At 48.7% G+C, this 13,638-nt stretch overlaps 5 protein-coding genes across 5 annotated transcripts; 1 reads left to right on the top strand and 4 right to left on the bottom strand.

The window, feature by feature from the left end:
* Positions 1-124: 124 nt before the first annotated feature.
* Positions 125-1,752, bottom strand: GGS25DRAFT_515602 (uncharacterized protein; the record flags this gene model as incomplete). The annotated part of the gene is made up of 2 exons (XM_049263096.1): positions 125-1,414; positions 1,501-1,752. The coding sequence occupies 2 exons, from the start codon at positions 1,750-1,752 to the stop codon at positions 125-127; spliced, it is 1,542 nt and encodes a 513-aa protein (XP_049114084.1).
* A 468-nt stretch (positions 1,753-2,220) lies between these two features.
* On the top strand, positions 2,221-4,853 carry GGS25DRAFT_424663 (cytochrome P450). The gene is made up of 8 exons (XM_049258600.1): positions 2,221-2,853; positions 2,922-3,053; positions 3,128-3,177; positions 3,253-3,539; positions 3,651-4,094; positions 4,169-4,250; positions 4,337-4,497; positions 4,573-4,853. The coding sequence occupies exons 1-8, from the start codon at positions 2,490-2,492 to the stop codon at positions 4,736-4,738; spliced, it is 1,686 nt and encodes a 561-aa protein (XP_049114083.1). The 5' UTR covers positions 2,221-2,489; the 3' UTR covers positions 4,739-4,853.
* A 709-nt stretch (positions 4,854-5,562) lies between these two features.
* Positions 5,563-8,223, bottom strand: GGS25DRAFT_504539 (cytochrome P450). Its single transcript, XM_049262146.1, has 6 exons — positions 7,521-8,223; positions 7,401-7,461; positions 6,861-7,332; positions 6,466-6,789; positions 6,120-6,385; positions 5,563-6,034 (listed from the first exon to the last, which is right to left on the bottom strand). The coding sequence occupies exons 1-6, from the start codon at positions 7,756-7,758 to the stop codon at positions 5,869-5,871; spliced, it is 1,527 nt and encodes a 508-aa protein (XP_049114082.1). The 5' UTR covers positions 7,759-8,223; the 3' UTR covers positions 5,563-5,868.
* Positions 8,224-8,767: 544 nt separating this feature from the next.
* On the bottom strand, positions 8,768-11,675 carry GGS25DRAFT_504538 (cytochrome P450). The gene is made up of 9 exons (XM_049262145.1): positions 11,076-11,675; positions 10,913-11,005; positions 10,789-10,858; positions 10,307-10,705; positions 10,079-10,247; positions 9,905-10,015; positions 9,570-9,834; positions 9,331-9,491; positions 8,768-9,272 (listed from the first exon to the last, which is right to left on the bottom strand). Exons 1-9 carry the CDS (start codon positions 11,196-11,198, stop codon positions 9,113-9,115), a joined length of 1,551 nt encoding a protein of 516 aa, XP_049114081.1. The 5' UTR covers positions 11,199-11,675; the 3' UTR covers positions 8,768-9,112.
* A 38-nt stretch (positions 11,676-11,713) lies between these two features.
* On the bottom strand, positions 11,714-13,405 carry GGS25DRAFT_504537 (NAD(P)-binding protein). Its single transcript, XM_049262144.1, has 2 exons — positions 12,947-13,405; positions 11,714-12,866 (listed from the first exon to the last, which is right to left on the bottom strand). The coding sequence occupies exons 1-2, from the start codon at positions 12,993-12,995 to the stop codon at positions 11,968-11,970; spliced, it is 948 nt and encodes a 315-aa protein (XP_049114080.1). The 5' UTR covers positions 12,996-13,405; the 3' UTR covers positions 11,714-11,967.
* Positions 13,406-13,638: the final 233 nt, after the last annotated feature.

Below are 13,638 nucleotides of genomic sequence, written 5' to 3'. Positions count from 1 at the left end.
AATGATGAACCAGAAAGGGTCTTGACGATGCGATATAATTGCTAATCCATGAGTTCCTGCTCTAGGTGGGTACCTAAGGTATGTCTATACACTTCTAGCCAAACTTCCACCAGCCAAGCATTAATCAATTCGCAGCAAATTGATCCAGCTCAGTCTTGATTAACTGCCAAGTCTCCCTTCTGAGGTACGCGTGTACCCAGTAGTCACCATCTTGATCCTTTCCATAGATAACAAACGTATCCCTTGGGTTATCATCTACCGCTAGCGTGGTACCCCAGAATCCCACAGGCTTGGCTCTACTAACCGAACTTTTCTCTTGCGTCGTAATCGCCGCAGGTCCAAAATCTGCGCGATCGAGAAACCGGGCTTTGCTCCAATTTGTGCAGGCGATGATCCTCGTGGTATCCCAGCTTGCGAACAGGGGCATCGAGCCGAGACTCGAAAACCACGTGCGTGCGATGCGCATGAGGCTGCGTACCTGGTCTTCGCTCGTCTGCTCCACGATGGAGTCGCGGATCTTCAACGCTATCTGAGAAACGCCCAGACTCCCCGCCTCCTCCGTAGTAAGCAGAGTGGTGCTGGGGAGAATTAAGTTCTGCAGGTATGCCTTGGCGCGTGAGTGCGAAGATCCGAGAAGACCGAGGCGCTTTCGCATGTCGAAGACGTTGCAAATAACTGCCGTCCCTTTCGACGACGAAGATGACAGGACCATCCGCGAACCCCAGGCCGTTATCAAGTCGCCATCGCTCACGAAGGGTGCTGGCTGGGCCGTATTCTCTTTACCGACAGTCCTCAACTCTCTCGCGGCTTTTCGGCGAAGGTGCGCCATAAAGTTGGCAGGTAGATAAATATGATGCGTCTCAATGTTTCGATTAATTAGGCTATCCAAGCCATATCGGCCCAGAAAAGCAATCAGTGACATCCCCGTTGTCTGCTGGTCATCTAGAACGAATCGGGTACGTTTTGCTATCTTGTCGTCGGCATCGCCCACCTGTGCAGAAATATCGTCCCTGGCCCCTTCGAAATCCATATCGAGCGATTCTGCATTTCCATCATAAAGGACACGGGTCCAAGCCCGTAGCAAGTCTGACGTGCCCATAGCGTCTGACAGCGAGTGCGGGAAAGTGAAACTAACTATCGTGCCATCGGTGAAAGAGGTGACGTGCAGACAGATAAGCGGCTCATCAGTAGAGAGATAGTGCTTGATGTTATTCGGAAGTATTGACGGGATGCTGAACTCGCGGAATGCGTGACAACCCTCATGGACTGACGGTTTGTTACCAGTCTTCTTAGGGAGGCGGCTCGCAAGCGGGTGAGCATCCATGGCCATGCCATGCTTCACGTGCGAAAAGCGGATAGGGGGCCGCTGGCGGGTGAATTGCAATGGAACATGGATTTCCAATTTGCCTTCTTGCTATCAGGAATATGTTAGCCATACGTTCAATCATTACTCGATGCTGCACTTTGACTACCTCATCTTGGACTGGGCACTGCACTTACATTCTGACGGAGTCTACCCGCTAATTTTTTCCAGTCTCCAGTGGTCAACAGGATGACCAAAGAATCACGCAGTTTCCGTGCATCCAGAACATGGTTGTATCGAAAGGTGTAGCTAATGAGAGACGATCGTACAATGCTGGCTTGATCGATGAAGTGGACTGGGTAGATTTCGTCTGTTTGTTGCGGTGGGGGCGGGTTTATTTCCTCACTAACTACATCTACGAGGCGGGTACCAAAAATTCGAGAAAACATCTTCTCGTTCTTTGCCTTGTAAATTATGAGCTTTTCAACCAAGGTACTGACATACCAGGCGAGAAAGATTGAGCTCAAAAGTGTTGTGACAGGCATTGTATTGTGTTTGGCAGTGTTATTGATCGATCCAAAAAGACTGCAGGAATTCAAAATCAAAGTATTATCATCAGCTTCCTTTTCATTGACGACTGGGGCTGTTGATATGCCTATTCGTCAGCATATGGGCTGGTACGCATCCAGACAACCTGCTATCTACATGTTATACAGCCTGAAACATTCATCTAGTCCTATCTAGAGTTTGTCTTTTCCTAACAATAATTGGTCAACAGTCTTGTCCACGGTGATTACCTTTTTAATTCTCCCTTTTATAACTCTAGGAAAAGGGGGGGTGTATTACATAAGACGCAGGACTATCAGTTGCACGGCCGCTAACCCGAAGGAGCAAACCGCATAGGGAAAACCCCTTCTACACGCGAATCTACACATGTGTATGGCATCGAATGAGTTTCAGTACATACGCGTGAACTAAAGTAGGGAGAACATCACAATTGAGCACCGCGATGGGCTGATCCAACTACCGTCTTGGGGTATATGCCCTTTTCAGCTTCTAGAATCTCAGCCTTTAACTATGACCTATTCTCTTATGACTGATCCAAATATACTCTCACATCATCACACAACTTATTCATCTGTATTAGGGGAATAAACTTGTCATTCCCCTTGACAAGACCGCCACCATGAGTGTCCAAGACATCCCCATATCTGTACTCTCTAAGATACAGTCGGTCATCCAAAGTCGTGATGGATTACCCATACCGGCTGCGTTTATACAAGACAAGATAGGCGCTATCTCCGGTAAGATAGCGAGCGGTAGCTTCGAGGACCTCAACCTTAACGATGCCGGGTTCGTTGCAGGCGCTTTCTTGCTTGGCTACACAGTATACGGTTTGCTGCTAGCCTTATATCGCGTCACCCTGCACCCTCTAGCAAGGTTTCCAGGCCCTAAGATATGTGCGATGACTGAGTGGTACGAGTTCTACTGCTACATTGTCAAAGAAGGACAATGGGGTAACGAAGTACGCAAGATGCACGAGAAATATGGTAAGTCCATTCGCTTTCCTTTTTCCAATTAAACTAGAACAACACTCATAAATGATGAATCTGCATAGGACCCATTGTTCGTACTAGTCCATGGGAGTTGTCAATCCGTGATCCTAGCTTCTACAATCAGCTTTACGTGGCGGCCTCGACTCGTAGAACGAATATGTGGCCCCGTGGAAGAGAGGGTAACGGATTTGAAAGTAAGTTGCTTGCCACCCAATAACGCAAGATCCCCTTCAATGAAAGGGGTATATGCTCACAGCCTGTGGTACAGGTTCCCACCATCTGTCAGTTCCGCATGATTTGCATCGCTCGCGAAGAAAGGTAAGCCCGCCCCCTCTTCCGCGAGTCATCGCGAATAGCCTGATCTCTAACTTCGGAGTTCTGACATTTTTATAGCATCTCGAGCCTTTCTTCTCGCGCCAAGGCATCACAAGAGTGGAACACATCATTTCAAACGAAGCGTCAAAATTGGACTCCCGATTGTCAGCACTCAAGGGATCTAAGACCATCATTGAGATGGATCACGTCTTATCGGCTATGACGGGCGATGTGATCGGGTACATCTCTTGCGGCATGGAGCCCGGCCTTATGGACGACCCGAACTTCTCGCCCTCGTGGTATGAGCTAATGGTTAAGACGACAACTATTGCACCCCTGTTCCGATGCTTTACTTGGTTGAATAAGTGCGTGTTTTTCTTCTTCTCCTCTAACTCCACTTCACGCCCCCTTTCCCTCAAATTCATAGAGAATATGCTCCCCGGAATGAAAGCTAATCACAGCCCCCTAATCAATAGAATGTTACAGCTTCTACCAGCCTCAGTCATGGCTAGTGCGTACCCCAAGGGCATCTCCAACATGATGCTTGGCAAGACAGGGCGTGTCTACATCGAAAAGATCAAGAAGGAACTAGGGAGCTCACCCAAATCCAAGGGCAAGGAAAACTGGACCTCCGCCTTCCACCACCTCCTCTCGAGCGACATCCCCGAGTCTGAGAAGACCGTCAAGCGGCTGCAGGCCGAGTCGATGATCTTCCTGCTGGCGGGCACTCTCGCGGGAGCGCACACGCTCACCTTCGTCGTCTACTACGTGCTTTCCAACCCAACTGTCGAGAAGCGTCTGAGAGCTGAATTGGAGGGAGTCTTCGCATCAGCGGCTGCGAAGGGGAAGAACAGAATGCCCTCGTGGTCTGAGCTGGAGAAGCTGCCGTACTTGCGCGGATGCCTGAAGGAAGCGTTGAGGTAATTAAGTGCCCCGATCTCGGATATGGCGACGGAGATTGAGATGGATTGATTGGCTGACTGAACTGTGTTAGACTGAATGGCCTAGTGGGTAACCTTGCGCGGTGCTCCCCCGACGAGGAGATTGTCTACAAGCAGTGGAAGATCCCGAAGAACGTAAGTGTCTTTGCCTGCTTTCCTACTGATAACAGCAATGATAACTTAGGAGGGTATATGCTAATCACATCGCGGCTGCAAAATAGACCCCCGTCGGCATGTCAATCTACGCCATGCACAACGACGCCGCTGTATTCCCTGCCCCCGAGAAGTTCAAGCCAGAGCGCTGGATCGGCAACTATGATCCGCAGATGGACCGGAACTTCGTTCCTTTCACCAAGGGCTCGCGAAGCTGCCTTGGTATCAAGTACGTATCAGACCTCCCTATCCTCTTCACAGCGCACGCATGCTAACGTTTGACCCCTCTCCCCCCCCTTTCTAGTCTCGCTTGGGCTGAGATGTACATCGCCACGGCTGCCCTGTTCAGGCCTGGTGGTGCCAAGATGAGCTTATACGGGACCGACGAGTCGGATATCAAGATTTCGCGCGACTACATCATGGGATTCCCGAAGGCGGGCGCGAGAGGTGTTAGGGTTATGGTGCAGTAGTTGAAGAGCGTAACTTGTTGTATGGACTACTGCAGGCAGGTATGCAATTTTGAATGATGTACGAAGCACGTGTTACCTAGGTACGGTCAGATAATGAAAAACCCAATTTGATCCCTTTTAAAATACATGCGTTGCTCTACGTGATGTTTGACAGAAGGGTTTCGGGGGGAGGGGAATTGCACTTGCGTCTTTGGGTGTGCCACGGTGATATACTGACATACACTAACGAGAGATCAATCAATTCACCTTTTGGGGCAATGGTATGCTCTGATAGGGGTTCTTCTGAATGCGCACTTAAAGGGATCTGCCTCATGGTGGTGTTTGCACTTTCCCACCACTGAGCCAACATAACTACGTAGAAACCTCCACGAGATTTTTCTTGGGATGTGAAAGATGCTGCGTTTTGGGGCCTTAAAGATTTAGCTTGAGGAAATAGGGAAGTTACTTCAGCTACTTCAGCAACTTTGGATACAAGGGTGTCTCTCTTACTTATCTAGTCACCGCCAGGACAGTGTCGTCACTACACCAAGTCATCACTATGAGGCCCCCATGGGGAGCCAAAACTTGCACATTAGATGAAGCTCTAACTGCACATATTTATATGCGACTAATCCAATGAAAATTATCAAATTGTAATTAATTGGATAACCTATAGCTTGCTTATTTGGACTTCTTTTGGCGGTTGGATTTGGTGAGTTACTAGAGGCTAAAAGTTAAGAATTCAAGAAAATAGCGATTTTTGTTACCTTCACAAGGTTTGTATGATACTACTGGCACGAAAGACCCTTAAAGACCCACGCAGTCAGATGCAGATAGATGAAAAACTCCAAAGTAATATATAAGGCATCTTGCTATGTTCTGTCTAGTATGGTTTATCTTCGTAAGCAGTTCTTATATAGTTGATTCCCCTCCTCACGCACTCTTCCCCAATCTTCCCAAAAATATGAATACTAGATATACACTTATTCCAATCCTAAAGACATGCGCCATCTCTTTGAGTAATGGATACATCATTCCACCTCTCTCTTGTCCTTGCGGGAATGTGTTAAAGATGTCGGCCCAAAGCCAGTGTAGGTTAGTCCTCCCCGGTGAAGCGGGCCGTTCTGTTGCAACGGCGCCAACTTCTAGACTTAGACCACTGGCACTAGCGAGTCGACGGTGACCTTCACGTGGGACTTGATCATAGCGTTGCCGCAGTCCTTCCAGGTCGTGGTGCTGGGGTCGGTGGCGTACAGGCTCATGTTGAACTGGGAGAAGAAGTTGGCGAAGGTCAAGTATGACTCCATCCAAGCAACACTAAGACAGCATGCGTTAGCCAAGTCTGTAAGGAAAAAGAGAGACAGATATCAGGTGTGGTTAAAGGAAAAATGGAGTATCTTACTTCAAGCCAATGCAAGCACGGCTACCCTTGCCGAACACAACCAGCCAGTGATCGAGATCCTCGTTGTCCAACCATCTCTCAGGCAGGAACTGGTCAGCGTTGGGGAAGATGTCTTCGTTGTCGTGGATAGTGCGGAGCGCCATGGAGACGGAGGTACCGGCGGGGAGGTAGCATCCGGCCCAGGTGACGCCACCATCGGGGACGATACGGGGGATAGTTCCGGGGACAGGCGAGGAGAGACGGAGAGATTCCTTGATCACAGCTTTCTATTTCCACCAGGCAGGTCAGTCATCATGGCTCGTCATCTAGAGAGTGAGTAAGTAGGTGGGTAAAGGCAACAACATACCAGGTAAGGCAAGTCCCTGACTTGCTTGTACTCGAGGAGTCCATTGTCGTTGCGGGGAATCGGTTCAAGTTCCTTCCTAAGACGCTCTAGCTTGTCGGGTTCGCGGAGAAGGTAGTACGTGCCCATGCTCATGGTGTGCGAGGTCGTGTGGGTACCAGCGAAAGCAAAACTGTAAGTCTCGTCCTCAACGGCTTGATGGGTTAGAGGCGGGCCGCCGTCGTCGGGTCGGAGGAGGAGATCAATGACTGTGCTTCGGCCATCGTCGGCCTTGACTACGCCCATATCGTGCTCGTTGGCGCGCTCGTTGATCCACCCTCGGATGTTCTGCAATGCGAAGTTAGTTTGATTTGTGTTCATGTTAAGAATAATGCCTTATAGTGGTGGAGGGTACTAACTCGGCGGAACTCAAATTCGCCAGGAATCATCTTCTCGGCGAGCTTGGAGGGGATGCTGTTTGCAAGCCAAATCAAGATGGGGAAGTGCTTGAGCAGGAAGAAACTCTCGGAGAAGGTTCGCAGAGTAGCCAAGAAAGCCGGCTCCTCTTCCTTCGCATCAATCAGGTTCAGCGAGCGGTCGCACAGGACCTTCATGATAGTGTCGATGGTGATTCCGGTGTACAGGCGCTGGATGTCGAGGGGCTTGCTGGCATCGTGGTGCTCCTTGGCTTTTCGCAGAGCGTTGTGAACAACTCCCAAGACAATGTGCGATAGTGCTTCCATAGACTTGACGGAGAAAAGGTTGTTCACCATCTTGCGACGGCGCTTGTGGTACTCAACATCGACGATGGCGGGCAGTGCCTCAGCGATACCGCCGGATGTCTGGAAGAAAGCGGGATCTTTCATGTACTTAGAACCAGAAGAGTAAACCCTAAGAGATTTGTTAGCATTTTTGTAAGAGTAGATAAGAGGGCTAAGGTATTAGGAGCTTTTACTCACTCGTGGAAGAATTCGGGGTCGCTGACATGGATTCTGTCAGGGGTAACACGAACGACCGGTCCTAAGTTTTTGTTAGACGGGCTGTCAAGATGGAAATAAATGCGCAATTGCCAAACTCACCATATTTCGCGTGAATTCCAGGGTAGGCCTTCACATAGTTTCCTCCAAGAATAACATCCTGATAAAACTCATACCAATACGACGCCCTCGCATACCAAGGACCGGGTATATGGCTGAGCGGATGAAAATACAGTCTCTGAATCGTTAAGACAATTCCGTAAATAGCAAACGAGGCGACGCCAGCGATCGCCCACCCAGCAATGCTGGTGGGTAGAGGTAAAGCAGTAAGGAGACCCATGATGAAGACTTCTCAAAACCTCTGCCAGAGGATGGATGGTGATACAACTTCTTCTTCGATGATTCGAGCTGATTGCCCGGAAACGAAGCCTTTAAGTTTGTCTGCTGGAATCAAGTCTGAGGAACTGTAATGCCACAGTCGTTCTTATGTAAGAACGTCTCATCGTGAATTGATGCGACGGAGTTTCGTCAATTACCTTAGGTAAATCACACATGGTGTTGTTTCTTGCTGTCTACCTAGAGCTGCAGTTCCCCATTCAGACGGGCGTCGGTGCTGACAGGGCTACACGCTACGCTACCTATTTAGGCAATGCCCTGTTGAATTGCGTGAGACGATTCTACATCGGGACATGGCCGATAAGAAGTCAACGAGATATCGTACGCGATCGTAAGATGTTAGGGCTTTTCCATACTGTTTTAGTTTTCTGTATTTATATCTGGGTAGATAACATTTTAGATGCGTCGGCCAGCATCCGAATCCAAGTTTAGTTGTGTGGGTTTTGCTGCCTTTAATGCACCCTCATGCGATGCAGGTACTACGGTCGGTAAGCACCTAACCTAGTAAACATAGGTTAATATTAATTGTATAGACGTTATTGGTTACCAGACTCTCATTCGCCAAGTTCGTTGAGGTTGTATCAATGTTGGAGTTGTAGCCCTGGAGATGCCCACGTGTGTGTATCGTGAACATAGGGGCTAGGCATCTCGAGTGCCTGTGTAGGTGGGTACCTAATTGGTGGGCAGCCAAGTCTTAGTTGGATTTGTAGACACCATATCTCAACATCACAACAATTGAACAGATAGTAAAAAAGATAATGTAATTCTTTGAGTTAAGAAAACCATCAAAATCAAGTTTCTGATACCGATATAGAACAAAAAAAAATCAAACTTGACCTAGCCGTGGAATGAAAGACTTGTGCCATGGTCATAAGGGGGCTTCAAGAACACTTTCTCGACTAACACAACACACTTAAAAAGGTTACGTTTCCGTAAACTTCGTGATACTTGGAGACTCATTTATTTATGCGTGAATATAGTTACAGAAATCATTGAATGGTAGATTGCATTGTTTGTCAGGGCATGTCCCATACCATCTATCGCAAACCACATCCCCATGAGCATTGTTAGATCGCGATCATAAGCTTTCTAACCTCGTTATTGTACTATCTAATTGTTACAATTTTCAATATCCAATCTCAATCCTCCGATCAGAGACCGACTGAACCACAAATGATGGATTCGCTATTCTTTGAACGCTAGCCAGTGAATGGACTTCATAGATCATCAAAGCATGCGCAAAGTGATATCAAAGAAAAGGGGGGGGGGGGCGTAAAAGAGGGGTGCATTTCTCCCGATCAATGAGCCCCTTGGTGGAATCGCACGAACAGCTTCGGCTTCCACCACAGAACGTGCACTTGGCTATCCTCCAGCCAGTTGATGTTCTTGGTCACGAGTTCCATGTCGTACTGCCATAGGATCTTGGCCAACACCAAGTTCAACTCCATCCAAGCGAAACTGTAAACGATACCCATTAGCATTTGCATCCTCGGATAGATGGTCTACCAGGACTTACTTTCGCCCCAGGCAGTCTCGCGGACCGAGTAGGAAAGGCCGGCTAGCGTCCTTGTTGTCTGTGGAGTTGGGGTCCAACCAACGCTCGGGAATGAAGTCCCAAGGCTTGGTGAAGTACTTCGGGTCGTGTGTGATGGTCCACGGGCTCACGTTAATCTCGGTCTATAAGCGGGACACTGTTAACAAAAGGCGACGCTCAAAAAAGGTGTGATACCGAAGGTAGGGAAGAACATTACTTACGCCCTCGGGAACGTAGTATCCATGTAGTTCAAAGCCAGGAGAGACTCGTGGCGCGCCACCAGATGCGGGCGGGAACAGTCTCAGGCCCTCGTTCAAGACAGCCTGGAGATACGGTAGCTGCTGGGCCTTCGTGGCATTGATCTCGTCGAACGACTTGAAGGCGCCGCGGATCTCCTTGACAAGCTTCTGCATCTTCTCGGGGTTTTGGGATAGGAAGCAAGTCAAACCAGCCAGGGTAGTTGCTACAGTTTCACCCCCAGCGATGCTGTCCGATACGTTGATGTTAGCGGAATCAAGCCGTGGATTTGATCGAAGATGGATAGAGAATTACGTACGTCAGGGTTGAGACGTGAGCAGTCATCTCTTCCTTTCCTACCTCTCCGGCTCGGACCTTATCCACAAGCAAACTTACGAAATCGTTTCGAGAGCCTGACATTGCTAGTCGTCTACGTGAAAAGCTTATGTTAGATTACCGAAATGAATATCTCCTGATGGAACTCAGCACTTACTTCTCGACCTGCTGTCGGCTGTACACGGAGTTCTGGTTCTTAGTCATAAGCGACGCTGGGATCAAATATCCAGCAGCCTTGGCTAGCCAGCCGATCCGTCGTAGATTGTCGAACAGTGTGATGACGTATAAATGCTCCAAAACAATAGCAGCCCAGAAGTGCAAGTTCCCTATAATAGTTCATATCAGAATCTTGCCGCAAGTAGGGAACAAGTGGGGGGTGAATTACCAGTGTCCAGACTGTGAAAAGTTTCGCCAAAGGCCATTTCACCCAAGATATCGAACGAGTTCATCTCGAACCACTTGGTCACGTTGACTCCGCCGGATCCGGGACCGCCTCGTTCGCCAATGATCCTGACGAACTTATCGACGACACCGTTGATGATCTCCTCCTGCTCCAGGAGGCCGCGCTGCGAGAAGGCGGGGTTGAGCATCTTGCGCATGGCGGTGTGCTTCTTCGGGTCTCGCTCGCTGCCCACGCATTTGCTGCTGAAGCCGGCTGCGAAGACTTCGTAGAATGGCCCTTTGGGGGCTACCGCCCTTCCGGCTGGCTGGTGTCCGTAGATGGCCTTCCAGGACTCGACGCTGGCGAAGGAAAGCTCATTGGGGGCAACGCGGACAATTGGCCCTGTAGTTACGACTCTGGTTAATGCGAACTGCTTTTTCTACCGTCATGTTTAAGGGGAGCTTGTAAGTGCCGTGCCAACGTACCATATTTGCGATGGGCATCTGTTATAGCAACATGGAATTTTCCTCTAGATGTATGGATGAAACGATAAAGCTAAGGCCGTCAGTACCAGTGCAGAGCAAACGAATTATACGAGCAAGGACCTACAAGAGAAGCTCGCCCAAGGAAGGGACCAGGGAATTTCGCTAGAGGATGAAACCAGACATTGTATGTCCAGACTGCAACAAACCGAGCGAAAACCTGTAGAGATGTGTTAGTTGTTGTATTTACTCGTGAACAAACGACTTCTCGGATGGCCAAGGTTACGTACAACGCTGAAGATAATCGCCGAGATGGTCTTCCAGTCTAACTTGGATATGGAATCAGGGTCGTGGATAAGGGGAAGCTTTGAGTAAGCCTGAAAGATGGCAGAATCATGAATTATTGACGCCATGTTGGATAGTGGTACAGCCTCTCGTTGAGCTAGGCAAACAAGAACGGCATGCAAAGAGTTGGTTTCATGTACCAGACCACGAAAGCATGAATACTTCAGCTTATACCACAGTTAATATCGATCGATCAATCTAATCAATCTGGTGCTGATATAATCGGGGAGTTTCCCAATCAGGGATTCTCCCGAATGGGCGAGACTATTTTGTGTCGGCAAGGAAGCCCCCAGAAAGAGGATAAGCGAAACGCCCCTATCTATCCGACGACGAGTCACAATTTATTAGCTCGGTTAGATGGGGAACCGCGCTACTTACATAGCTGAATGCAGTGCATGAGAGCCGGGCTGGCTGAAACTTGAACAGCCGGACTGATTCGATCGATTGCAGCTTTTATCACATACAGTGACATACCTAGGTTAGGCACGTACGTATCAACAGCTCCAACGTAATCTAGCTCACGGCTGTAGTTCACTAGGTGCATATGTACGCTATAGAACTCGGTATATGATATAAGACTGAGTTTCATGTAGCACTGCTTGGATTGTATCAGCTGCTCAGCACTAGTAATCACCTAATCTAAGCAGTCTAAGCTTCACGTAATCTATCGAGGCATCTATATATAGCACTAGGCAGTCTGGATAGGTACCTAGTAATCACTACCTAGGAGCAGATATCTAAAATCGGTCATCGCGACGACAACCTCCTTGGCAGGTCGAGGATACCGTTAATACGTGTGCTGGCATACAATTGACCTTCCTTGCCTACTTTTGCCTCCTAATAGTTCCCTATCAGGAATTCACCGACTTTGTTCTCATCATTGACCTCAACCGAGATACTCAGATCCTTCACCTCATCCAGCTCCTTCTCACAAGCTGCGATATCAGCCTTGACAACCTGCCAAGCACCGAGGGTGAGTGGCAGTCTGATGGGGATGGGCTTGGCGCGAGCAACGACCTGGTACATCGCACCGGCAACACGCTCGGCTGGTGTCCACGTCTTCTTCATCTCCGGGTTCTTGATGTAGCCCTCCATGATTCTCGCTGGGCAGTCCGGTGCCGTGTAGGCCGGGTGGGGTGCGAGCCAGACCATGCTGCCACCGTCCGTGAATCGAGTGCTGGTGCCGCCAGGCTCGATGAGGCAGAAGTGAATGTTCCACTCGGGCTTAACCTCCTTGCTAACACTTTCGGTGAAACCCTCGACGGCAAACTTGCCGGCGTGGTAGTATGCAGTGCCGGGGAAACCAGCGAAGCCTCCCAGAGACGTCACGTTGAGTACCACACCGCCTTGCTGGCCTGTCTTGGGGTTCTCCTCTCGGAAGACGCGCATGGCATGAATAGACAGTCTCGCTGTACCCCAGAAGTTCGTCTCGACTACCTGGCGTGCCTGCGCCTTACCCTCGCCCTCAAGGCTGGATTCAGTATCTCCCTGTAGGGCATAGCCAGCGTTGTTGACCACGACGTCGATTCGGCCAAACTTGGAGACAGCCGTGTTAACGGCGGCGTCAATAGATTCCTCTGATGTGACGTCGAGGTCTACGAAGAGTACCCGTTCAGACTGGGATATAAGCTCGGTAAGTTTGGAAGACTTTCGCGCCGTAGCCACTAGTCTCTGTGTAGGGTGGGAGGCAATGAGCTGAGCCAGGGCCAGTCCAATCCCTGATGAGGATCCAGTAACTTTTGGGTGTCAAGGTTAGCTCAAAAGTTGGCTTAGAAATTCAAGATGATTCAAGATAGTTCAGGGGGGGGTTTCTTACTGAACCAGACTGCATCCTTGGGCAGGTTGTAAATTTTTGCGGCGGCCATGATGGAAATCACTAGGTAGTTTTAGGTGTAGTGGTTTTTGGTGTTTTTTGGTTGTTGATGTGGTTGTTGGAATGTTGGCCGGCAAACTGGGACTTGATGTCAGGATGTTATTGATATGTAATATTGATAATGAGTAAGGTAGGTAGGTTAGGTGTCAAAACTAAATTATCCCCTCTTCTGTACGTAACATGTAAGAAAAGACGAGAGGGTTCGATTGGTGTTTTCTGTCGTCTATCTACTTCTAACGCTTTGTAAGTACCTGGGGAGATTGCCATTTGCGGTAAACACCGATGGACTTAACGGTGTTTGTAAGTACTCAGTGTAACCGCCGAGTGTATTGCGACTTCTTTCAATATTCAATAAAAAACCCCCACCTTTTACTACATACGTAACATTGAATGTTCAAAGTTATTACATGTAGCTTATAACATCATACATGTGTACATATGAAGTTACAAAGTACCGAGGTTAGGGATGTAAAACACTATGTACCAAACCATTGATATCGTTCGAAAGTAAGATGGTAGTAGCTCAAATTACACGTTATCAGGTAAATCCTAGTAATTACATAATTGTCATCGAACTCCAGGAGGATTGAAGTTAAAAATAACTTCACTCCTCCATTGTGTTCATCGAGTAGGTA

This window comes from Hypoxylon fragiforme (assembly GCF_022984875.1).
Source record: "Hypoxylon fragiforme strain CBS 206.31 chromosome Unknown GGS25scaffold_8, whole genome shotgun sequence".
NCBI lineage: Eukaryota > Fungi > Ascomycota > Sordariomycetes > Xylariales > Hypoxylaceae > Hypoxylon > Hypoxylon fragiforme.
Note: the sequence above shows the minus strand (reverse complement) of the source record. Positions and strands in the feature narration are given on the sequence as shown.